Raw genomic sequence first — 24790 nt, forward strand, 5'->3', positions numbered from 1 at the left:
GTTTTTGTAAGTGTGCGACAAGAAAAAGAAAAATAAGAAGAAGAAGAAGAAGAAAAAAAAAACGAAGAAACCCAGCCAATTTTTGAAGTCGCATATCTCGGGAACGCGCGAAGCGATTTCGCTCAAATTTGGAATGTAGAGTGCTGCAGTTGGGGGGCATGTCCACAGCAAAAATCGTCTTGTTTCATCAAGGAAGCACAGAGCTACGGAGGTGCGAAAATTGCGTTTTCTTTCTTCCTGTCAATATACTCACGGGTGTTACGCGCCGGCTTCTTGGGCCGCACGACACACTACCGTGTGTCTTGATATTAGAAGAGTTGTCAGTGATTGTTCTATTAGAGTATTTTAGTACATTTTCTACACTTTACGTGCACCGTACTCAACTCTGCAAAGTAGTGTTAACTATCACGTTCTTTGTACTACTATATCTACTATACAGGCTTCCTCTACTAGTAATAAAATACTAGTGGGTAGTAGTGACACTTCAGTAGTCTGGTGTGTGTACCAGTAGTTGGTTGTGTGAAGATCACTAGTTAGTTGTTGTGTGAAGATACTACTACTACAAGAAGGAGACATGAGCAGTGTAATGGATTACTCTGGGTCAGGAACCAACCAGGAGATAGATGATGATGAGGGCTCTGTTCTTCCAGGATATGTTCCCTACCTATCCTTAGTGTTCAAGATGATCACTACAACAGTCATCTTACTACTGTCTGGCTGGGTGGTCTACACTATCAAAACCACTAGAAGTTTACACAAACCTCATAATATATTTGTGGCCAATCTGCTGATCTCTGGTGTGATGTCAGCACTGTTTCTCTGTGTTATACCCGGTACCATGATAATCAGCTTTCAGTTAGGAGTGGAGTCTTTCCTCGGTTGCTATGCGGTTCATTTTCGTTTGCTTTCATTACACATCAACAACATGTCATTGGTGATAATAGCAGCTGATAAGGTGGTAGCAATAACTTCTCCTTTCAAGCACAAAAGAATGATGACACCACGTGTTATAGCTGCTGTTATCACCAGTGCATGGCTGTTAGCTATTGTGCCTGCTGTCTATAGCATTGTTAATGTGGATGTTCTTGTCGAAGTACCAGAATATGGTACTTGCTTAATAGAAGAAATGGCAGTTTTTGAGGTGGTCTTCATTATTGTATTGCCAATAATTGTATCATCAATTGTTACCATAGTCCTCAATGTTTGTTTAGCCATCAAAGCTTTCCAGGTTCACAAGCAGATTGATAAGGAAACAGCTTTATCAGGTCGGTCCAACAGCATTACAGCCTTAAAGAAGAAGCAACGCAACATCAGACGCCACAGGAAGCCAATTATCACACTACTCGTGATCATTCTGGGTAGTGTACTTATCCCCTTGCTGTTCACACCGTTGCATGTTTTGGGAAGATTTCTGGTTGACTCACAAGTTTACCACCAGTCTATGGATTATGTCATTGTTCCTAATGTTGTCTTTGTAGTGCGTTTCTTCCATCCGCTCGTGTATGGGCTGTACTTCAAACAAGTTCGTGAACCAATGATGGCATGTTTGAAGAGATTTGTGAGGTTGAACAAACTCAACTCAGTTGCCCCACAATCATGAAGGACCACATGAACATGACAATGTATTTTATTATATCCTCCTTAGTTGTTGTACACGTCATCATTGTAGATGAGTACATTTGGCATGTTATATAAGCACAGAATGTTCAGTTTACTTTAATTTTTTTTAGTTGTCGTATGTACTGGTGATGTATTGTATTAGTTGGTATTATAACAGCTGCTACTATAGTAGCTATAGAAAGTTGTGAAACAAATTGTATATGAATAACGGTATTAGAAAATAGCTTGGATGGGAACTCCCTACTTTCACATTTAACGAATTCTGATACCGTATAATAAGTAATTTTTGAATGGATAAATTTTCAAAAAAAAGTTGACTTGAAAAAATATTTTCGAAAACTTCATACCAACCTGCCTTAATTGAAGTGAACAGTGCACGACAGAACGCGTATGAACACACGATGTCACAAGTCACTATGAGATATTGTACTGTTGCAACACTCAAATGTATATTCAATGGATTCTATTGTTTGTGGACACCATGTGTACAAGACAATTTGGAGCCCCATTTTGGAAGAAGAACTACAGTGTTTCTGAGAAACTGGTAATGTCAATGATCTGTACACTGTGTCCATGATTAAACCAGGAGCTGGTATTGTTGGTCATGTTCAAAGGGAGTATTCAACTCCTTGTAACGTTGTTATTCAAAGTGGTGGCATTGTTACTTGTATATTTACTGGTAGCCATCAACATGCACTAATCATTCTCATGGGTGTGCTGTGCTGGTTGGTTTTTAAAGGCAACAAGGAGATTCTTAAGACAGCCATTGTCACAAAGTGCATCTCAACTTATACCTATGGTTACAAGTCAAGCTACTGTTAAATGATGAACTCCCTCCAGTAACAGACATTCCAGTACTGGAATTACTGAGTTAGTTGTCAGTGTAAATTCCAAACCTGTTAGTGCAGTATCCATTGCACTACCACATTTGGTGGATGACACTGGCGTTAAAGCACTTCTGGCTTTATTTCAACCCTCGTCCAGTACAAACCTCTACCAATATAATTGACAACAGGCATATAGATTTTCTACTGTCGTGCATGTCACTGGGTAGTAGGATGTAAAGAAAATCCCAGTAGTGATGTTGAAGTGTATGATTCTCTCTTTGATTCAGCAGATGATATTGTTGCTACTGTAATTTCAAGCATTTTTGAAGTCTCAATCATCATGGTGGTCTGGTGATCCCAATACAAAAGCAGTCTACTGGGTCACATGATTTGCCATAGCAGTGTGTATGGCACTTTGCTTAAACAAAATCCTAGGTAGGTGGTAACTGGCTGCAGGACACGTTCGCTTACAAGTGCCCTTATTATTATGGTATGCAGATTTCACTGTACCAGTATTCAAAAAGTTTCCCATTGAGCTGTAATGATATTCATGGTACATAATTATGATGAATACAGGAGTCTAATGTTAATGTCATACGGTTACACTGTTATCGGTTTACCATACCAGTCCCGTGCTGTGAAAACCATTGACAACAAACTCTGCATGTAGTTGTAAGTAATCCATAAGTGCAATAAGTCTAGTAACACTCAATTGTTCCACAATTACAAGATGCAAGTCAACTGGCTGTATGTTGTCTACGCCGCAATTCAGTTGACTACAAACCTGATGAGAATACCAATAGTGAAACTATGCCCTTAGAAACTTCTTAGCGGGTTTATTAACAACATCTAAAAGGCTGCAGCTGGTCAGTGCAGCACAGTTGGTCTTCTTCAAGGACTTCTACAACAGTATCAGTGGCACTACATTTTAAACCTGTCAAATATTACCAAGCAAGTATGATGGGGGAGAAAGTCTTTTCTTGCCTTGCATGGGATCACACTACCATAAATTCTATACCTGTTAGTTCATGGACTATGTATGAGAAAGGCAAAAGGGGTGGTATGAATGACGAGGCAGATACAGTGGTATTGGGAGTTTCCAAAAATGGCCACTGTTTACCACCACAAGTTATTTACACAGAGAAAACCAACAGGTCTTACCAGAAACTGCTGAGTGGCACAGATGGCTTGGAATACTACCACACATGTGCTGTACACCATACGCAGAACATGTTTATAACACTGGCCAAGTGTATCCTACATCTAGAGCAACGTCTTCCAAAGTTTATCTGACTGATTAACACTGTAAGTATAAATATATGTTCACTAACCCATTGCTGTTGAGTTTAAAGCAAGAACTACACTTCGCCACACCCTCCTTTCTTCATCATCACCTTCAGGCTGTGTACCACTGAGGAAAGTTTGAATCATCATCCTGCAGCTCTCTTTTATTATTACAGATATTATTGTATTATTGTTATGTGGTAATCAGAAGTTCCAATGTAGCAAGCTGACCAAATTCGAATGAAATTTTGCACATGACAGGCCAGTTCAATACCTTGTGGCTATTGTTGAATCTAGTGTGAAGACATTATGGCATTGATGTGGGGTCCAACTGGTAAGTTCTTGAAGGTGGAATGGTAATTTGTTAAGCATGTCCAGTAGTGTTCTGCAATACAGGGCATTTTGGGTATTGTGTATCACCGTAACAAATCTACTCGATACGATACTGAAGGAAACCGATCATGGACTATATGCAGTACAGTACCCACACAGTACATACTGTAGCTAATTTAAACATCATAACTGTATGTTGTATATAGTCATGTTTTAATACAGTTTGATTTTGTAAATAAACTTTCAATGTTGTACAACTGAACACTTACAATATAAAAAAGCTTATCATTTTCACATCAAGTAAACTGAAAACTTGGATGAGACTAATCCATAAGATTTTCATATAAGAATACAAGCCGGTTCACATTCTCTGGTAGCAGTCTGTTTCTTTTATGTGTTAACACGTTGCCTGCTGTGGAAAACACCTCTTCTGACCTTACACTTGTTGCAGGCATGCACAAATACTTTTTGACTATCTTTTTAAGGTATTCGTATTGAACTTCTCATGTGCTCCACCATTTCAGTAGGTCATCATTTAAACCAGCAATTACGTCATGACGATAGCATTGAATTTCTGATCTGATCATTTCCAAGTTTGTGGGCTTCTTATTAGTTTTAGTAGCAATCACATCACCCAATAACCTGGATAGAACTCCTTCTTTTCTCTTCTTTGTGGCTGGCTCTGTCTGCTCATCATCCTCATCATCATCCAGTCGAGAAGGTAACTCCACAGTTTCGTCATTTAGATGTTCTTCACAAGTAAGCAAAATTTCAGAAATTACATCTTTTGCCACATCTTCACGGTCAGTTTCTGCTACAAATGGATCAAGCTGCTTAAACCTAGGATCTAAGAACGCTGCAACATTTAACAATTTTTGAATTTCCAGAGATGCATATCGACCTTTAAGATCAGTGCAAATTGCATGTTTAACCGACTTAACAATTGTGCTATCCTTGTCATCTTCCTTTAGCGTGATATAAATAAGCTTGTATAGTATTGGAGCAAGCAAAGAAATTGTTGCATACTTAGAACCACTCAGTACCTTTGTAGCATCCGTAAATGGTTTAAGAATGGCAATAAGATCTTCAATTATGCCCCACTCACCAGCATCTGGTAAAAGAGCTCTCACGTGCTTTTCTTTGTTTTCCATCAAAACAGCATACAATGCTTGCTGCTGCTCCAGAACTCTCTCAAGCATCTTATAACAAGAACTCCCAACGAGTAACACATTCTTGTATAAGCTCATGCTTTGGGAGATGAAGAATATCTTGCTTTTCTCATAATGCATATGTTTCATTATTGGACCTCTGGAAGTGAGCCACTAATCTTTTAACTTTTCCTAACACACGATCAACTTGGCTTAACCTGAAAGCTTTTCCAATACTTAATTGAAGAATATGTCCCACGCAACCAAAATGTGGTAATTCCAACTCATTAACAACGGCATTTGTAATGTTAGCAGCATTGTCAGTAGTAATCATGACTGGTCGATCTAGTGTTTCCCACCGTTCTAGACTGTTTCTCAGATCATCTGCAAGGTTGACTGCAGTATGTGACTCAGTAATTTCTTGAACTTGTAAACAATAGTGCTTCAAATTCCATGAAGGATCCACAAAGTGATCAGTGACTGAGATGTATGATTGATTATGACATCCAGACCATGCATCAGTTGTATCTGACAGATAATCAGCTTTGTGTAGACTATCTTTTACCTTAGATTTAGTCTAATCGTACAGATTAGGTATTACCACCCTGGTAAAATGACTGGCAGAAGCCGGAGTGAACTTTGGATCGAGAGTTTTGAGTAACTGTAAGAAGGGTGGGCTGCTAACAACGCTCAGTGGTTGTAAATCTAAGCACAAAAAATTGCTAATGCCTCTTCGCAGGCTTTGTATCTTGGATTATTTTTGCGGTAAGGTTCCACTGAAGGATAAGTATCCGTAATCCTTGTTTGTGAGCGAGCTAACTTACTAGAGCACTGTGGCTGTTGAGAATGGTCGTCACTGTTAACTTAGTATACTCAGTAGGGTGGTGCCGCTCTAAGTGCTTCGACAAATTAGTTGTGTTTTTTGAGTAACCAACTTTAGCATTGCAATTCAGTACTTGGCAAAAAACAACACTGTTTTCTTGAATCCTGCCATTGTCGTCTGCTTCAAAGGCGAAGTATTTTCATACTTTACTTTTTGCTCCAGGTATCGGTATGAAGTGGCGACAACGAGTTGGTACCTGGCTTGTTTCAGTAACAATTACAGTACAATCAGCATTTTCTGCTTCTGCATCTTCATCATTAGAGCTTGTCTCAGACCTTCTTGCATACGCCGACATTTTATTTTCACACGTGATTTCGTTATATCACGTGCCTGGTATCAATACTCCTGTATGTAGTATCGTATCGTGATACATAAAAATTGTATCGATATATTGCTGCATCGATATGTATTGCAGACCCCTAATGTCCAGTATGTGAACTTTGACCTCAACGTATACATGTACAGTACTGTGTGAACAAGAAACGAATGTGAGATATTCATACGTAGATATAAAATGCATAATCATGAAGAACTCTTTCTAAAGCTTCAACAAGCTATTTCTCCTGTAGTAGAGTTTGGTAGATAACGACATAAGTAGACCTACACTGAAAAGACAGGGTAAGTAGCTATACATATGTATAGTAAGCATACGTAGTTGCACTGCACTTGTGTAGTAATGACATATACCACTGGCTAAATAACTGACTGTGCTGTGTTCTTCATGTATTGCCTGTGGCTTTTACCAATGTGGTCACAGAATAGTTCAGTTACAAAGAAACCACCATGTAGAGAATTCAGCTACAAACTAGTGACCCTGTAGATACATCAGCTAGAAGAAGAAGTTACCTTGTAGAGAGCTCAGCTGTGGCATTCCCCATGCAGAAAGATGTGTGGCACTATGTACAAAATGCCTCGGGTGTGTGACATTGTAAGCGGACTGTACTGTACATGTGCTGTTGTTTGTCCTCTTGAAGTCCATGTTGTAGAGAAAACCTAAGCTGCATTCCTTTGCAAACTGCAGATCAAACTGTTCAACTGGTAGAATTCCCAACTTGCATGTAATAGTGTGTTTACACTAGTAGCTCCAGCTCAGTACGGTACAGCACAGTTTGGTACACTACGTTTTAAGTGCACGTTTACATTGGTAAGCAAATAACTGTGCTGGGCAAGTTTATACATAAGCACGTGATGGCTAAAGTATTGTCCTACGAGATGCCCTCACCGTTTTCAAACTTGTTTCAAGCTGTTGCTGTCATACAAGTTACCAGCAATCCGTTTGAGGGACAATATCAGCAGCTACCGCTCGATGGACAACTCATTTCAAGTCGAATGTGGTAGCTGGAGTTTGTTTCACATTTGGCCATGGTAGAAGCCATCGTATTTACGTACAGCAGCCAAGGATATAGCAAGATTTGTTTCAATTTGTCTACCGTGCCGTGCTGTACCGAGCCAGCACGGTTGAAGTAGCAGGGCCAGGGGAGCCCGGCACGTAATGGTTTGGCTCGGATCAATACCCTTTTACACTAGCAAAATTAAGCGTGCCGTGCTGTACTGTGCCATACCGTGCGCAACTGCTAGTGTAAATGCACTATCTATAAGATTTAAGAAAGGTTAAGTTGTAGGTTAGAATCCTGCTGGTGGCATACTGTTCTTCTAACATGCGAACTCTTTTTAAGACTTTACGGTTTTGCTCTTACTTATGCATGCCTACAGAAATCATCTTTCAGAGCTATTTCACCATTGTCCTCACACTAGCTGATGCATGACTGAATATGCAGGGCTGGTAGGAGCAGTGTTGCTAGGTCAGCTCACTGCATGAACATCATGATACTCCACCAGAGAAGTTATCTAAGGTGAGCAATCAGCGATTGTTCTATTAGAGTATTTCACAATAGTTATATGATTTTTTTTTAAATAATAAATTTCATGCACTATATATACTCAACTCCGATTGCAAGATTTTTCTTACAATCATAATGGCCTCCTGTTACTTTGAGAACATGTAGTATGCCTCAGGACAGAAGATTTCTGGTGTCATACTTTGGTTGTTAGCTGACAATAAAGTGGTGTTAACTATCACGTTCTTTGTACTATATCTACTCTACTATACAGGCTTCCTCTACTAGTAATAAAATACTAGTGGGTAGTAGTGACAATTCAGTAGTCTGGTGTGTGTACCAGTAGTTGGTTGTGTGAAGATCACTAGTTAGTTGTTGTGTGAAGATACTACCACTACAAGGAGACATGAGCAATGTAATGGATTACTCTGGATCAGGAACCAACCAGGAGATAGATGATGATGAGGGCTCTGTTCTTCCAGGATGTGTTCCCTACCTATCCTTAGTGTTCAAGATGATCACTACAACAGTCATCTTACTACTGTCTGGCTGGGTGGTCTACACTATCAAAACCACAAGAAGATTACACAAACCTCATAATATATTTGTGGCCAACCTGCTGATATCCGGTATGATAACTACCCTAACAGGCTTTCTGATCGCTAGTACTGTGATGGTCTCTTTTCAGTTGGGAGTGGAGCCTTTTATCACCTGTATTGCTGTAAAGCTCCGATTGCTTCCATCTCTTGCTAACAATTTCTCATTGGCAGTTATAGCAGGGGATAAGTTACTAGCAATGGTGTATATTAGGACATTTCCTTTCAAGTACAAGAAGATAATGACACCTCGTCTTGTAGCAGGTATTGTTAGCAGTGTGTGGCTGTTGGCTATTGTACCTACTGTTTACGCTGTTGCCTTTAACACAGATGGTTATGTCATGGTGCCAAAGTACGGTGCTTGCTTGGCGAATGACAATGCCTTCCTTGAAGTAGTCTTCGTTTTTGTAATACCGATAACCGTTACACCAATTCTGACAATATCTCTCAACCTAATCATAGCTCTAAAGGCTTATCAGGCCCACCAGCAGATTGTTTACCTACAAGAAGATAACACTGGGTCTGAAATGATGAAATCTCTGAGGCAATTGCAATGCAACATCAGACAGAATATGAAGCCAGTAATCACCTTGCTTGTTGTAGTTGTGAGTGGTGTTTCTCTTAACCTCCTCTTCATTATTGTTTACCTCTTGGGAAGGTTTCTTGTTGACTCACAAGTTTATCATGAGTTCATGGAATATGTTATTCGGCCTAATTCTGGCTACGTTTTTCGTTTCCTTCAGCCACTAGTGTATGGGCTATACTTCAAACAAGTTCGTGAACCAATGATGGCATGTTTGAAGAGATTTGTGAGGAAGAACAAAGTCAACTCAGTTGCTCCACAACCATGAAGGACCACATGAACATGACAATGTATTTTATTGTCAACAATGTTATTATAATCCTTAATTGTTGTAGTTTTCAATAGTGTATAAGGATTAAAATAGTATATATGTAGGGATTTACCATACCATGAAAGTATGAGGTTAACACTCATCATAAAACTACGTATTATTACATGAAAAACTCTTACATGGCTTTTGAAAGTGATCAGTTTCTTTTTTACTTCATCAAATTGAGGTGGAACAAGGCAAGTCACCATTCAATAGAGAGTCATGCTATATATATAGCCTGTTTGGCAACATGGCAGTCACCACGAGCAAACAAACAAACAACAGCAACAAAGAAAGAACGAATCACTGTTTTTCGGGGAATATGATTTCCCGGACCAGACCAGACCAGACCAAAAGTCAATTCTTCGAGTAAACTGTTTTCACACAGTAAACTATACAGTACACTCCTCACCTTGTAGCAACTCTGTCGAGGATGAATCACGGTAGTCGAACAGCAATCTGACGGGCTTTAATTAGGATGCGCACAAAACTACTAATACAATCTAACTAAGTTAAATTACTTTTTGATGCATTTCACTACACAATCGCTACAAAACTACTACTTTCTGTTGTACTCAACTGATACACACAAGATTCCAAATTTTTTTACGTACTTGTTTGTTAACTTTTTTGTAAATAATTTTTGTAAAATTATTATGACTGGTGAATCCAAGCAATATCACATTTAAAGAAAGAAATGGTGCCGCACTCCCCAGCTATCAATTATCGTCTGACAAGTTAAGTATCCATTACGCTTCGTTGTCAGCTATGTCACCCGTTACACAACATTATGGATCAAGGACTGTTTGAAAAGCACCTCTGGAATCAAAGTAGCTACTATGAAAAATACGGACGATTTCCGTTACCAAGGGAAACCATCACGTGCTATCCCCAAATGGACACTTTTCGCTGTCAGCAAAGATGAATGGGATGCAAAGGAGGACACTGGTAAGTCCATGAAGGATGCATTGTACGTACTGCGGTATGCCAAAAAGCACCGCTTGGGCCAAAGCAATGTCAAACAGTGAGCCCATAGCCTTAGCCGTTATCGAGTTACGCTTGTCTAAAGGCATTGGTTACTCAGTTAATCACTAGAAAATCCTGTTTAATTTTTTTTTTTTTTTGAATTTCAAAGCAACTCAGCATTTCATGTTGATCTGAAGGCTTGTGCTTCATCATCGTCAGGGAAAATTGAGGCTGGTTTTTTGGGTGATGTTTTTTCATGGGCTACGCCTACTCCTTTGTGGTCCCTACTATACAGTACTGTCATACTGTATGTTGTAGAACAAAGGTTTATCTACCCTAAAATAATCTACCTAATACAATCTGCTACTAGCTTACTTTCCTTAACAGCTTAGACATCCATGACTATACGTACATTAATTTAAAATAAGTTCGAAGATTAAAAATAAACTCTTGTTACTTTGTAGAACACGACTCTAATAAATTCGTGCGGTTACTCGTCAGTGGCGTAGCTACACCTGGGCATTTCCCCGGGCATCAGAAAATGATTGAGTCACGCAGCTACTCAAAATATTGCATTTAGCACATAAATCCTCTCCCACCCCCGTTACCATTAATTCTACACCATTTGCCGACAGCTTCTGCCTCTGGTTCTGCCTGCCATTGACACTTTCATCCTCCGGTCTCTAAAAAGGGGTGCACTGCGATATGAAACAAATTAGTGTTGCGTGTTCAGTTAAAATCAGAAAATGGTGCCATGTGTGAGCGTCCACAGTTGGCTGTTAGTTCGATATTGTCTGATTATTGTTTGATGGTGTGAGGTCCATGATAAATGTTCTAAATAGAGTCCTCCAATAGTGCCCGAATTTATTTAGATGCAACATGACACAAGGGGAAACAGTGTGGAGCGAGGTGTGGAGTCAGTGTTGTACGATTTAGGAGTTTATAGTAAAAATGGTTTACTCAAAGAATTTACTTTTGGTCTGTCCAGTCCAGGAAATCATATTCCCCCTGTGTTCACCTGCTCACACCATAAGCCTATGTATTGAATGACCTCCTGTTATACATTTTTGGCAGTGATTCTAATCTGTCTAGACAAGCCATTTCTACCTGTTTCTGAGTAAACAGTCACTATCTAATGACTACGTTTTTACCACAGGAAGCAGGTTAGCAACACAGTCCCTACTTGATGCTGATGTTGATGAAGATGATGTAGAAGCTGAAGGATGGGGGGATGATGAGGAGCTTGATATTGATGAGGGTATGGTTTTGTGTGTGCGTGCACTGTGTGTACGTGTGTGTGCGTGCGTGCGCACGGTGTGTGTGTGTGTGTTTGGAATATAGCGTGTACTGTATGTAAGTCTGCTGTGTAAGTATTATAAACACAACACACACACACACACACACACACACACAAAATGACAATAACTACACATTGTATATGTTGGTATGTAGCTGGTGATGTAATCCCGGGAGAGGAAGTTGCAGCCGAGGATGGTGGTGGATGGGATGTGGGAGATGATCTTGAGCTACCAACTGATCTGGTTAGTTATTATTATACTACTAATTCCCAAGTGCTTGTAATTCGTAAGTGTGTTGTGTGTCAGCTTCTGGTCTTTATTCATACTTAATACTTAAGCACATGCACACAAGAATACTCACTTTGACATGATCTCTCTCTTACAGGAAGTCGATGTTACTGCAACTTCTGGTGGTGAAGGTTACTTCGTACCCCCAACCAATGGCATATCACAACAACAGGTAAACAATGTGTGTATTCACATCTGTGTCTAATGTGTATCTGTGTTGTGCAGTATTTGTGTGTGTGTGTACACTGTTACATGTATATACCCTTGGTTGTTTGTAATATGTTTAATACCATATGAAACTGTTGTACATTTTCTTTCCTTGAAAAGACATTTTGTCAAGTTTTTTCCATATATTGTATGGAAAAAACATTTTGTCAAGTTTTTTCTTTCCTCTTCTTACATTGGGACTTTGTTGTTTAAAATGTTTGTTGTTTATTATTGCACAAACAGGTATGGGTAAACAACTCACAGCTACCGGTGGATCATGTTCTAGCTGGATCATTTGAGTCAGCAATGAGAGTAAGTGGAGTACCTGTAATACATCTTCATGTTTGAAAAATCAGTTAGTGGTGATCTTTGTATACAAATGTAATGACTTGTTTAGGACAGATTCCATACATGTCTAGTTCTTGTGAGATATATGTAGTTGAATGTAATTTACAGTAACATGCAATAGATATATTGTGCTGTAAATGGAAAAGATTATTCTATTATTATATGTCATGTTGATATTATATTCATTTCACCATAGCTATTACAAGATCAACTAGGGGTGGTGGAGTTTGAGCCATACCGGCCATTGTTCATGAGCACCTATGCTCGATCGCGATCAGCCATTGTAGCTCTACCAGCTACTCCTTGTCTGTTTGGGAGCCCTCACAGAAACTGGTAGTGTGTGTGTGGTGTGTGTGGGTGTGGTATGTGCGTGCGTGCGTGTGTGTGTGTGTTAAATGTAGTGTTAGTCACTGCCTAGGTATTCATTTAGGAAATAACTGGGGGAAAGGGTACAAATATGGGGGGATTTTTTAAGTAGAGGTAAAAATCCATGTGCTTACCATGGGGCCAGGGGGCATGCTGCTCCCCCACCCCAAGGAAATTTTAGAATCTCTCAGATTGTTTCTGACCAGAAGAAACTGGACAAAGATATCATAACTGGTTTCTGGGCAAATCATACACGTAACTGCCAGTTATCCAGTTCACTAAACTTAATTCTCTAACTTTTATGCTGGACAAAATTTGTAGTATAATTTATCAGATTATGCTTGTGATTAAGCAACAAGTCATTGTACGTAAGATTGTATCCTACAACAATTGTGATATCAATGATGAAGAATGAATAGAGTAGTGTTGCACCGATACGCATATTTTCACATTTACTGATAACGATTATTTGCTTATGCCCAAAATTTTTCCAGCATAATCACCGTATCCCTACTTACAACCAGACTTTTCACAGATAAACAAGCCACAACTGTTATAAAATAGTTGCAACAAATAAACTGTTTTACCACTGACTGCTACATTCACCACTTCCTTTACTCCACCTGTACTGATTGATTGTGGGATTTAGTTTTCTGCTTCGTTGCTGATACCAATATTTGCAAAATTAGCTAATATCGGCTGTTACTGATTATTGGTACAAATCCGGAAAAGAGTAATTTTTGAAATATTAGAGACCGGTATTATCAAGAGTTCATAATATAGAGAGGGAGGGAGAGTATCCAACACTGTATTACCTGATCAAAACACACTGTGTTCAAAGGTTGCGCAATGACTATGCGCACCAAAACTTATTAAATCACTACTGAAAGGGTGTTAATTCTATTAAAGCAAAGCACTAAGAATGCTTCCCTTTGATAAATCAACACCTATCAACGCTCTTCAGTAGTGAAGCCAGGTGACGAATTTGTATGGAATTATACTGAAGTATACTGAAATATTCAGGATATGATGCAATCTTTGAACACAGTGTGTTTTGACCAGGTAATACAGTGTTGGACACTCTCCCTCCCTCTTTATATTATGAACTCTTGGTATTATGCAGCTGTGAGAAAAAATAACTGATAACTGAATTTATAGATATCAGTTAACGGTTAAATTTCACAGCTCTAACTGGTCAGTTTGTTATTGTTCCTATAGCATTCTCAGGTACAGTTCTCAGCTACTGTACCTGCCAAATTCACATATTACTTATTTCATTCAATATTACAATAATTATTGTTGTTGGTATAAGTCCTCACTAATTTATGGGGGGCAGGACTTTGTTAAGGGGAGGACAAGCACCCACTGCCCCCTGAATAAAGCCACGACTGCATATGCCCCATGATTAGCTGGTATGTTGTATATGTAATAAAATGCTGAGTTTACAGAATGGAGTGGGTTAGAGTGTGTGGTTTGGTTGTCATAGGCAAGAGGCTGGTGCCCGTAATGGTCTACCTGCAGTTGGACTGAAGCTATCACATCTCGTAGAGAAATTACAGGTAACAGTGTATTTACTTGCAGTATATATCAATTATTGACCATGTTACGTACCCCTTTAAAATTCACACAACTGGGAGATAGTTTTTTAACGTTTTACCACCAAGTAATAAACACAACCTTCATCTACTTACCAATTCTTGCAAGGAACTTTAGGGAGATGTGTGTTTACACTCTATGAGCACTCATGGTGGAGTGGCTTAATTTTTATAGCCTACAACTACACAATGTCTGTTAACTGGGGTGTAACTAATCACTGGACTGGATTACTGGACTGGAACATTGGACTGGACTACTGGACTGACATATTTTGGGTTTTTACACATTCTGAGGTTGGTTTTATTGATTCCTGCTAACCAAGGGCCTTCAGAAAACTTGCAGTCTGTTACTAAAATGATGAGTATGAGGAGTGGGAGTAAGCAAAAACTGACTTCTAGTGATTTCACTTCTATTTATTATGTTCTTCTACAGTACATACACCTATACTACTTATCAGTATGCTACAGGGAATATGCTAGTTATAGTTAACCAATTGGAGATAGTAGCAAGCTTGTACAATGCTAATAAATTTGGTCACATATTATAGTACGCCAACCAGCACATGTAAGAACTAATCATGATAGCAGAAAAAACTCTACAGTTGTGTAATGAGTTTGTATATTACATGTAGGAACAAATTTAGCTACAATAGATTATCTTAGGAAGGATAGGTTGTGTCCCAGGGGTCTGAGCTATTTAGTTCAAGGATACAGTGTAAGATAGGGAGCACAAATATAGTAAAATGATTTTTGGTTAGCTACTGCTAGGTATTACAATCTCCAAAACACAATACTAAGAAGTGTATAAATGCTGTAGAACACAACAAGTAGTGAGAAGTCAGTTTTTGCTTACTCCTGTAGCAGGCTGCAAGTTTTTTGAAGACCCTTGGCTAGCTAGACTCAATAAAACCAATCTCAGAATGTGTAAAAACCAAAAGTATGTCAGTCCAGTAGTCCAGTCCAGTGTTCCAGTCCAGTAGTCCAGTCCAGTGATTAGTTACACCCTGTTAATTGGGCTACTTGGAGAAGGTTAAAGGGGCTATGTGCTCAGATTGTTCACATCGTTAAGCTGTTCAAGTTTATGATGTAATTATAACAAAGCACATTATTAGTGAACACCTGTGCCATTAAAATGGTGTTATTTTATGCTCGAGGTTATGCTGGTCTTGTAGAAGGATTATAAGACAGATAACACAACGTAGCTCAGTGGGAAGTCCCTACTTTGGTATTGAACAATTAATAATAGCTAATGTGCCGAAGTAGGAACTTTGAAGATAAAGATAACGTAAACAGTGATGCTACAAAAGTGTGTCCTCTTTGTTAAATGTTATCAAACGGTATGGTAGTACTGTTTAAGTAGAGATCCCCTCTAAAATTTTGCACTCCGTCCAAAATTCCGCCTTCAAAAATCATCCTAGAGACATCTTACGTGACAAAAATCACCTTTATGGAATAGTACTAGTCCATATACCCAGTGGAAGATGGTCACCTTTGGGTCAAGATTTTTTGGCCTTAATAGGCAGGTGATTGCTTTAAACAGGTGAATCAGTATATAAATAGCTCACCTAGGGATTTTACAAGTGGTTTTTTTAAGAGAGGTGGCCTTTCTAAACAGGTGGCCACTAAGACAGGTTCTACTGTAATGCATAATACAGCCTTAAATATAACAAAACACTCACAGGTGGCCAGATATAGTATTTTAAAAATCGCCAAAACTCAAATTTTAGTCTCACTGACTGCCTCACTGCCTGACCACAGTCGCAAGGCTAGAGGCTAAATGAAGTAGCACAAGGTCACCATTTTACACCACAATAACAAACTCACCAGTGGATGTGCCTTCTGTCTCCTTTAGAACAATAATGTAATATAATAATACAGACTTTATATTGTGCTTGCTTCTTTTTCTTATAAAAATAGCTATGTCCACCAGAACAATGTAACTTTCATATGTATGACTGTTGTATTAGAGTGACTATTGTATTAGAGTATACAGTGTGTATATCAAGTCGGCCAAGGGGTGCGCAGCAGCTAGCTAGACCAATAAGGAGTAAGGTGATCTTGTTTACTGTTAAGTAAATAGCTAGATTGTTAAAAGGTGGGATCCATACTACTTCGTTATTAGTCCACCTAGATCTTTATTTGGTGGGTGTGGTCACAAACCGGATCCCAATCGTGAAGTTGCAGATATCTAGCAAGTGTACCTCTTACAGTAGCACCGGGACTGAAGCACTTCTGAAATACAGCTCTGAAATAATTCTGTGGCATCTAAATACTGTATGCTGCTGAAAGAAAGTGTTAATACGGAAATTAATGCCTCAATATGGTTTCGTTGGATGAAGAAGAAGACAAGCAGCCTAATTGAAGATGAAAGGAAAGACAAGGCGCAGAGGGCTTAGACTCATCAGAACCCCAAGGTGCCCTGCAGCAACAGCAAGGTCGATGGCTGGAGCCACACAGGAACGCTTGGATCTAGAACACAATCCCCTGATACACATTACTGAAGAGTGCAGCAAGGAGAACCCCAAACTACAGCGAAGCCTGTCCATAACCACACAATATGGGGAACTCCACTTCTCACTGAACAAATAGGAAAGTTGTTTATAAGTGATGGTATCTGCCTTTCCCATACTTACAGATGTGGAAAATACAAGTGGACTAATACAAGTTACAGTGTAGCTGGCTGTGCCACAACAAAAAACTAAACAAATTAGTTTTTGTTTTTTTCAATTGTAAATTTAAAATGAAATGCAATTAAAAGTAGTGAAACAGGAGATGAATGATGGTGTTACAGCATAGCTTAGTGGGATAGATCCATCTACCACAACTGCATCTAAGCCACGCCTTTCTGTTTCCACATCACTGAACAAGCTAAATCACTATTTCTGTTAGAATTAGACCACCAGACAGTTCACACAGCTAATCAATTTTAATCAGCCAAGTATAATGAACAGAATGAAAATACAACACGACCACGTGAAGCCTGCAAAGGGAGTCTGCCTGTGTGTTGTCAATGCCTGGACGGTGTCGCACTGTGAAGTTGTAGGTCCATAGTTCCAGTGACCACCTTTCCAATCATTGAGAGAGGGCATGGCTTGCCTTAGCAGATTCCAACCACAGGATCTGTCTCCAGGGTAAATGATGTTCCCAAGAGATAGTGACGGAGTTTACAAACAGCCCAAACTATTGCAAGACATTCCTTCTCTGTGGTACTGTATTTGAGTTCTGCTAGACTGAGTGTTCTACTGGAATATTCAATTACAGTGCCCTGCGCTATGGAGAGGACTACACCTAGCCCCAAGTCCGAAGCATCTGTACTAAGGATGAACTGGTCAGTTGTGGTTGGGTAGTCTAGGATGGGTGGAGGTACTAAAGCATTGCGTAAAGTGTCGAAAGCTTGCTGGTGCTCTGATGTCCAGGAAAAAGGTACTTTGTTGCTGGTAAGGTGGGTGACGGGGGCTGTGATATCTACAAATTTGTTGACAAAATGCCTGTAGAAGTTAGCTAATCCCAAAAGTGACTTCAGTTCCTTGGTAGATTTTGGAGGTGACCAATTAGCAACAGCTTGTGTTCTCTCTGGTGAAGGGGTAACACCATTTGAAGAATACTGAAATCCAAGGTGACAGACAGTGCTCATACCAAAGCAACATTTAGAACCTCTCAAGGTAAAACCATAGTTGTCCCAACACCTTGCGTAGATCTGAAATGTGAGATTACATGTCATCAGAGTACACTATACATTCATCCACATAATTATCTACACAATACTTACAGTTCTGTAACACTGTGCCAGACCCCATTGACAGGTTTGGGTGGCTCCAGTTAAGCCATAGGGCATCACTAAATTCCCAGAGCCCATAGCCAGGTCCCGGGCAGAATGCTGTTTTCTCAATTGAATAATGACTGTGCATAGGGAACTGCCAGTAAGCACTGCACAAGTCAAGCTTGGAGAAGATACATGTACCTGCAAGTTTGAACTGTGGTCCCTCAGCTTGGGGAACTGGATATGAGTCCTTTTTGGTGACCCGGTTCAGTTGGACAAAGTCAATACAGATACGAAGTTCTCCGTTGCTCTTTGGGACATAAACTGCTGGTGTACACTGGGGCTGTTGCTTGGCCTGATGATTCCCTCCTGTGCCACTTCCTGGAGTTGATTATGAACCTTCTCTACATAGTAAAATGGGATGGGACATGGGGGAACCCTTATAGGGGTGGCATTGCCAGTATCAATCACATGATTGGTTACATCGGTTTTCCCCAAGTGTTCGGAAAATAGCAACTTGTGGTCTGTGATAATATCACGGAGGGAAGGGTGGACATCTGTTGGCAAGTCAAAAGAAGGTAGTTGAGAGCAATTAGCTGTAGTTGGTATAGAATTCATCATCCAATGTTAGCTTGTTACAAGGAACAGTGCCGGCTGTCTGTAACTTCAGCTGAAAGCCAGGGGTCATGGTGCAGCAGGCTATCGCCTTACCAAAATCAATGATGATATTGTACTTCATTAAAAAGTCACAGCCTTAAGATGACAGGTGTTGATAGGGCATCAACTACCATGAAGGTGTGTTCAGCTTGCAGGTTTCCCAGGCTAACTGACATCACAGATGTCCCAGAAGGAAAGATGTGTCTTCCATCAGCATTGACTAACTGGACACCATGTAAGGGTTGCAAGTCTGTGACAGGTATGTCTCTACCAAAGATAACAAAGCAGGAAGCACCAGAGTCCAATAAAATTGTAACAGGACGACTGTTGATTGTTCCAGTGACTTTGGCTACTTTAAGTGTGTGCTTGGTGTGTGCAAGTGTTGGTAAGTGTTCTGTTATGCGAGAATCTTCTATGGACGGGGGGGGGGGCACTCCTTGCTTGACAGTTCTGAGTACCCCCTCACACATTTCCCTGGTTCCAGCAATCTTTGGCATAGTATCCTCGGCCTTCACAACTGTAGCATTCAATTTGAGGGCGGATTCTACATTGACGTGACATGTCGCCTGGCTTACCACACTTGAAGCATCGGATGGGTTTCTGGCTAGGATGCTGAGTTTAGAGGGTTGTTCTGACGTCACCTGTATTGCCTCTTCCAACTTTAACAGTCGTCCATCACCAGTACTAGGGTTGAACTGGGATTGGTTGAGGCTCTGGGATTCCTCCATCCTGTTATAGATCAGTCATAACTCCCTGGATTTGGTAATGGTTTGACTGTAGTTGACCTTTGGTTGTAGTTACAACTGAAGTGATATTTGCTCCGGTAGCGAGTTAATGAGGTGAAAATGCAGTTCTGAATCCTTTACAGCAGCAGGTAATCCCTGGAGTGGCCAGGTCTAGTAGTTTCTTTAAGTCACGAGCAAGTTCATCTATGCTTTCTCCATCACGTAATTGTCTTTGCAACAGACGCTCACGAGCAACTATTTTGTCTTCTTCCATGTCTGGACCCATTCTACTCACACTGGCAGGTTTAAGGTGGTCCTACATGTCTGTCTCGGTATCACTTAACAAATCAAATATCACCCAGGCTCTGCCTCTAAGGAGCATAGGCAGTCGTAAGAGCTGCTTTCCGGCATCCCAACCATTTGCGAGAGAGCACACCTCAAATCGCTTGAACCATGATTTGGCATCTTTGTTGTGCAGTGGTTCGGGTAGAGCAAGACCTCCTCCTGTAGCCATATTATCGTCGAGTTTCGGCACCAATGTAATCAGCCAAGTATAACGAACAGAATGAAAATATAACATGACCACAAGTACAATGACGTGAACACACTGAGGGGGGACTTCAATTAGAATACAACAATAATATTGGAATACTAAGCAAGACCTATTACACAATCAATGCTTGATAGACATGGCATGCAATTACATGTACGTGATTTACAAAAAGAATGATCAACATTGATACCTGCCTAAATATAATAGTTGTGATTAAATGTGTGATTACAAACCTGATTAAATACAATAGTTCAATTCCTTGCTACTGAAATTGTTAGTCTCCAACACTCCTTCTCAGTCTCAGTCAGCAAGTTCAGCAACTCCAGCTAAGCATTGAAGCTTCACAGATGCTTTGGTAGAGATTCCTTTAGTGAATATGTCGGCTACCATTTTTCTAGACCATACAGACGATATCCTTTCTGACCATAGTCAATTATTACACCTTCTTTGGGGTCTACCTTGAGCCTTTCAACTTCAGGCACATGGGCATATGCACTGCAGCCAAAGATGCAAAGGGAACTTGCGTTCAGTTTGATACCACACCACCCTTCATAAGGAGTACAGTAGTTCTGCTTATTGGACCATGATATCTTAGATAAACACATGTAGACATTTCCTCTGCCCAGAACCTGTGACAAGAGTCTGCTAACATGGTATGTACACCCTTGATGAACATTTGATTAAGCCCGTCAGCAATACCATTCAGGTGGAATGCGTGAGGTGTTGTCAGCTCTTGTTTGATTCCTTCTTGGGTAAGATACACACAAATTCACCAGAGGTGTATTTGCCTCCATTTTCACAACGTAGAGCCTTAACCTTTCTTCCAGTTGATCACATGCTGCATGTATGGGTATGTGTTTTTAAACACAAAAGCAGTTTAGAAAATGGAGAGCTCTTAAGTACTCACCTCCTCCCAGGGATCGGGTTCCTATTCTGTCACATTCATCACTGTGTACCAGCTCCAGTAGGTGGTTGGCCCTCTTAAGACTGAAATGGCAGACAAATGAGACAATGGCTTTTTCCTTCAACACAACACTCACAAAAGCCAAACTCTTTTTCCCATCAACATCTATTCCTTCCACCATTTTATTTCTTGCATTCCTTGAGCCCCCAAGTAGCCAAATCTGCGATACCAGAGTCTTGCCTTACAACTAACCTGTGGGCAGGCTTGATGTACACCAGAAGTGTGAAGTCAAGGATACCAAGTCTACTGATTTGGCTGTTGGGTGCAGAGAAGGGAGTTTGTACTACGTTGATTATAATGATGTGGTCACTTTGCCTTTCTTGGATGCTGAAGTCACACTGAACAGGTTGTATGTCTGATCAAGTACAAGAAGTACATCATGAAGTGTATATGCTTTTGATTTACCAACACAACACTTCCTTGGTTTATTGCCTGCAAGCCCAAGCACAACATTTAGTGTTGTTTGAAGACTTGATAATGACTGAACAGCATCTCATATTGCATGTGGCTCGTGAGTCTAGTGTCCATCTGTCATGAGCATTACATTCAGATGACAGGGCATGCTGCACTACCAACCAGTGCTGTTGCTGTCATCACTGATGTCATATTCAGTTATAGTTACCTTCATCTTGGTCTTTTTTCTTCACCTGTACTGACCCTTTAACTTTGCAAGTTCCTCACAATTTTTCTTGGCTTATTGCAAAAATGACACCTTAACGTCCTTTTGAAATTGGCTGCGAGTGCTTCTTCCTGACTTTGCTGGCCAGCTTGATCTGCTCTTCATTTTAGTTTCTTCATGTAACAGCCTCTCCCTCACAGCAGCCAAGGAAGGCACTTCAGCACTTGTTTTCAATGCAGTTACAAGCTACTCTTATATTTTGGGACTGCCAAACTGAACCCATTTTCAAAATGATGAGAGCTTAGTTCTTCTGCTTCTGAAAACTGTCAAAACATTATTAGTATTTTAGTATTAGTATTACAGGTAAAGAAGGCTCAAGGAGCCTGTAAAGCCTGATCTGTACAAAAAGAATTTAACAAATTTGCAACTACATAGCAAAAACTTATATACAAAATAATTAACTAATTAATGATCATACAATAAAGTAGACCAGCCACTGTCAAGTTAAAATCATTAAGTGTGGGTGCATTAACTATGTGATTGGGTAAACTGTTCCAGTCATTGATGGCTCGTACAGTGAAAAAAGTAGATATTATTGCTGAATACATCTTGGCCTTCCTCCTGCTCATCACCATCTAAAGTACACATACAAACGGGAGTTCAAAAAACACAGAATAAGTAGAAATTGCATTCTTAACATTTTACTACTATTTATACCCTCTACAGTATTTATACAATACTCACCTCGTAACAATTCCACCGAAAATGCAACCGCAATGGCAGACAACACAAAGGCGATCCTCAGAGTAGGCTTTAAATAGAATGAGCACAAAACTAACCACTCCAGAATAATCTAACTAAGCTAAACTACTTTCTAATACACTGTACTACACAATTGCTACAAAACTATAAGCTCCTTCTGCTACACTTGCTTATACCAGTCATCACACACGAGTGACTGTCCAAGTTTATTAGAGTGAAGTGATGGGAGCTAAACACAGTACTTAACTCCTTTGAATTTATATCACAGTTGTTTGGTGATGGATAATTCACAAAGTTGAGGAAGGTTAGCTAAAGTAGATTATTTCAGAGTAGATTTCTTGGGGATGGAGTGTTTTGTCACTAATTAATTCAGGCAGTTACTCGTGTGCGACAGTTGGTATAAGCGAGTATAGTAGAAAGAGCTTATAGTGTTGTAACGATTGTGTAGCAAAGTGTATTAGTAAGTGGTTTAGCTTAGATGGAGTGGTTAGTTTTGTGCTCATTCTATTTAAAGATTGCCCTGAGGATTGCCTTTGTGTTGTCTGCCATTGCGGTTGCATTTTCGGTGGAATTGTTACGAGGTGGGTATTGTATAAATGCTGTAGAGGGTATAAATAGTAGTAAAATGTTAAGAATGCAATTTCCGCTTATTCCGTTATTCCGTATTCTGTGTTTTTTGGACTCCCCATATAAACTGAGCTACTATTAATACTATACCTATCACTGCATCATTTTCTTGGCTGTATAAAGCAAAATTCTTTTGTCAGGATCTGAAATTGAGGCATTAAAATTAATGATTAATGCAAGATGTACACACCTTCAGTCACATTTTGAATGCATTGCCTTGACCTTCAGAAACAACATCTGAAATAAAAGAGTCAACGTGTTAGAATTATTGACCATCAAAATGGTAATGAACATGCCATCACATCCTCACCTCCTTGGCTGCCTGTTAGATGCAACAGAAACACTCACACATGATATGGAATATTGGTTAAAAGAATAAACAGCTGTTTTTTCTGTAGCCAGACACAACATTTACTGGTGTAATAGCATTCAGCCACGCATTTTGAAGTACAAAGTTGAAGTTTATGATGACTGTCCCAGGATTTGTAGAGTAATATTTATGGAATTCCTGTCTCCAATAATCCTTAAATAGACTGCAATCTAGGGGCTGGTGCTCATGGGTTGTATGAAGGAGCAGATGAAATATCGTCACTTTGTGTGGTCTCTAGTAAACTTCAGTGGCATCAAATCTGAGTGGGTGCTGTGACCATATAACATTAACAACAGGGGGAGCGTGCAACTACATGCACTAAAAGATGCTTTTCAAGTCAATCCAGCCCTTTTCACTGTACGCATAGTTGGTCCCACTCACTTCATTCCTACACCACAAGTGATTCATTTTTTGTAGCAAAAATTACAAAATGATGTAAGCACTGTCCAGTGACACTTACACAGCCAATCACCATTATCTGCTGCTTTTGCCAGGTGTTTGATAATGGAACTTCCTTTGCCCTTTCTTTGAAGCAATCTTTAGCGAACGAGGTTCTAGTGGCATACCAGTATCATCCATGTTGTAAATTGCTTCTGGGTGATTCCAAAACCCTCTGTCATCAAAATATGTTCTTTAACTTGTCAAAGTGATTATACATGCTTTCTTAACTTACAGCATTTGTCCTAATTGCAGCAGTGGAATTGCCCGGCACGAACCCAAAGATGAGCTCCCCTTTAGAAACCTCTACCACTCATGAGTAACCCTGGAAGCTATCAAGGATACATTCGCTTTTAGCACCACATATAGATAGATATAATAAATTTTCCACAAGTTTTGCCATAGCCAATATTTGCTGCGTCAATTAAATGCCCTGCCAGCTTTTCTTCCTCTGCTGCAGATAATTATAGGTTTAGTCCCATGTACAACTCTCCCACTCAGTATATCCTTAAGAGTAGAACAAGGTATGCCGTGCTTCTGAGAAGCTGTATTAGGCTTGAGGTGACACATCCTGCATTTGCTGGTCTGTCCACTGTTTCCTCACCGATTTGTGATTGTTCTGTGGTGGACTTGGCATTGTAGTGCCATTTGAATGCCATCTAAATGCCTTTTTCTTGTATGGCATGCCACACAATGGACCTACAGCAAAAAAAGACGATTACACGTTTAGCAAATACAGCAGATATTAGTTAATAAACCATTTAACAACAAACCGTTTCATGTTCTGCCAAGGATAGAATACAGTAGCTTCTAGACGATTTTAAA

At 39.8% G+C, this 24790-nt stretch overlaps 2 protein-coding genes and 1 long non-coding RNA gene across 4 annotated transcripts in view; 2 read left to right on the forward strand and 1 right to left on the reverse strand.

Moving 5' to 3' along the window:
• LOC136256936 (coatomer subunit alpha-like) overlaps positions 1 to 24790 on the forward strand; it is a 90171-nt gene that overhangs the window by 32648 nt on the left and 32733 nt on the right. For both annotated transcript variants that reach the window (XM_066050014.1, XM_066050005.1), the window contains exons 27-32: positions 11545 to 11646; positions 11841 to 11929; positions 12072 to 12146; positions 12425 to 12493; positions 12726 to 12862; positions 14382 to 14454. In XM_066050014.1, the coding sequence (XP_065906086.1) occupies positions 11545 to 11646; positions 11841 to 11929; positions 12072 to 12146; positions 12425 to 12493; positions 12726 to 12862; positions 14382 to 14454 (545 nt within the window). The remainder of the gene's footprint in view (positions 1 to 11544; positions 11647 to 11840; positions 11930 to 12071; positions 12147 to 12424; positions 12494 to 12725; positions 12863 to 14381; positions 14455 to 24790) is intronic.
• Positions 8018 to 10507, forward strand: LOC136256969 (D(1)-like dopamine receptor). Its single transcript, XM_066050058.1, has one exon. It carries the CDS (start codon positions 8340 to 8342, stop codon positions 9378 to 9380), a length of 1041 nt encoding a protein of 346 aa, XP_065906130.1. The 5' UTR covers positions 8018 to 8339; the 3' UTR covers positions 9381 to 10507.
• Positions 21814 to 24665, reverse strand: LOC136257012 (uncharacterized). Its single transcript, XR_010701773.1, has 3 exons — positions 23348 to 24665; positions 23248 to 23300; positions 21814 to 22403 (listed from the first exon to the last, which is right to left on the reverse strand). It is a non-coding gene; the product is annotated as an uncharacterized lncRNA (long non-coding RNA).

This window comes from Dysidea avara, chromosome 1 (assembly GCF_963678975.1).
Source record: "Dysidea avara chromosome 1, odDysAvar1.4, whole genome shotgun sequence".
NCBI classification, from domain to species: domain Eukaryota; kingdom Metazoa; phylum Porifera; class Demospongiae; order Dictyoceratida; family Dysideidae; genus Dysidea; species Dysidea avara.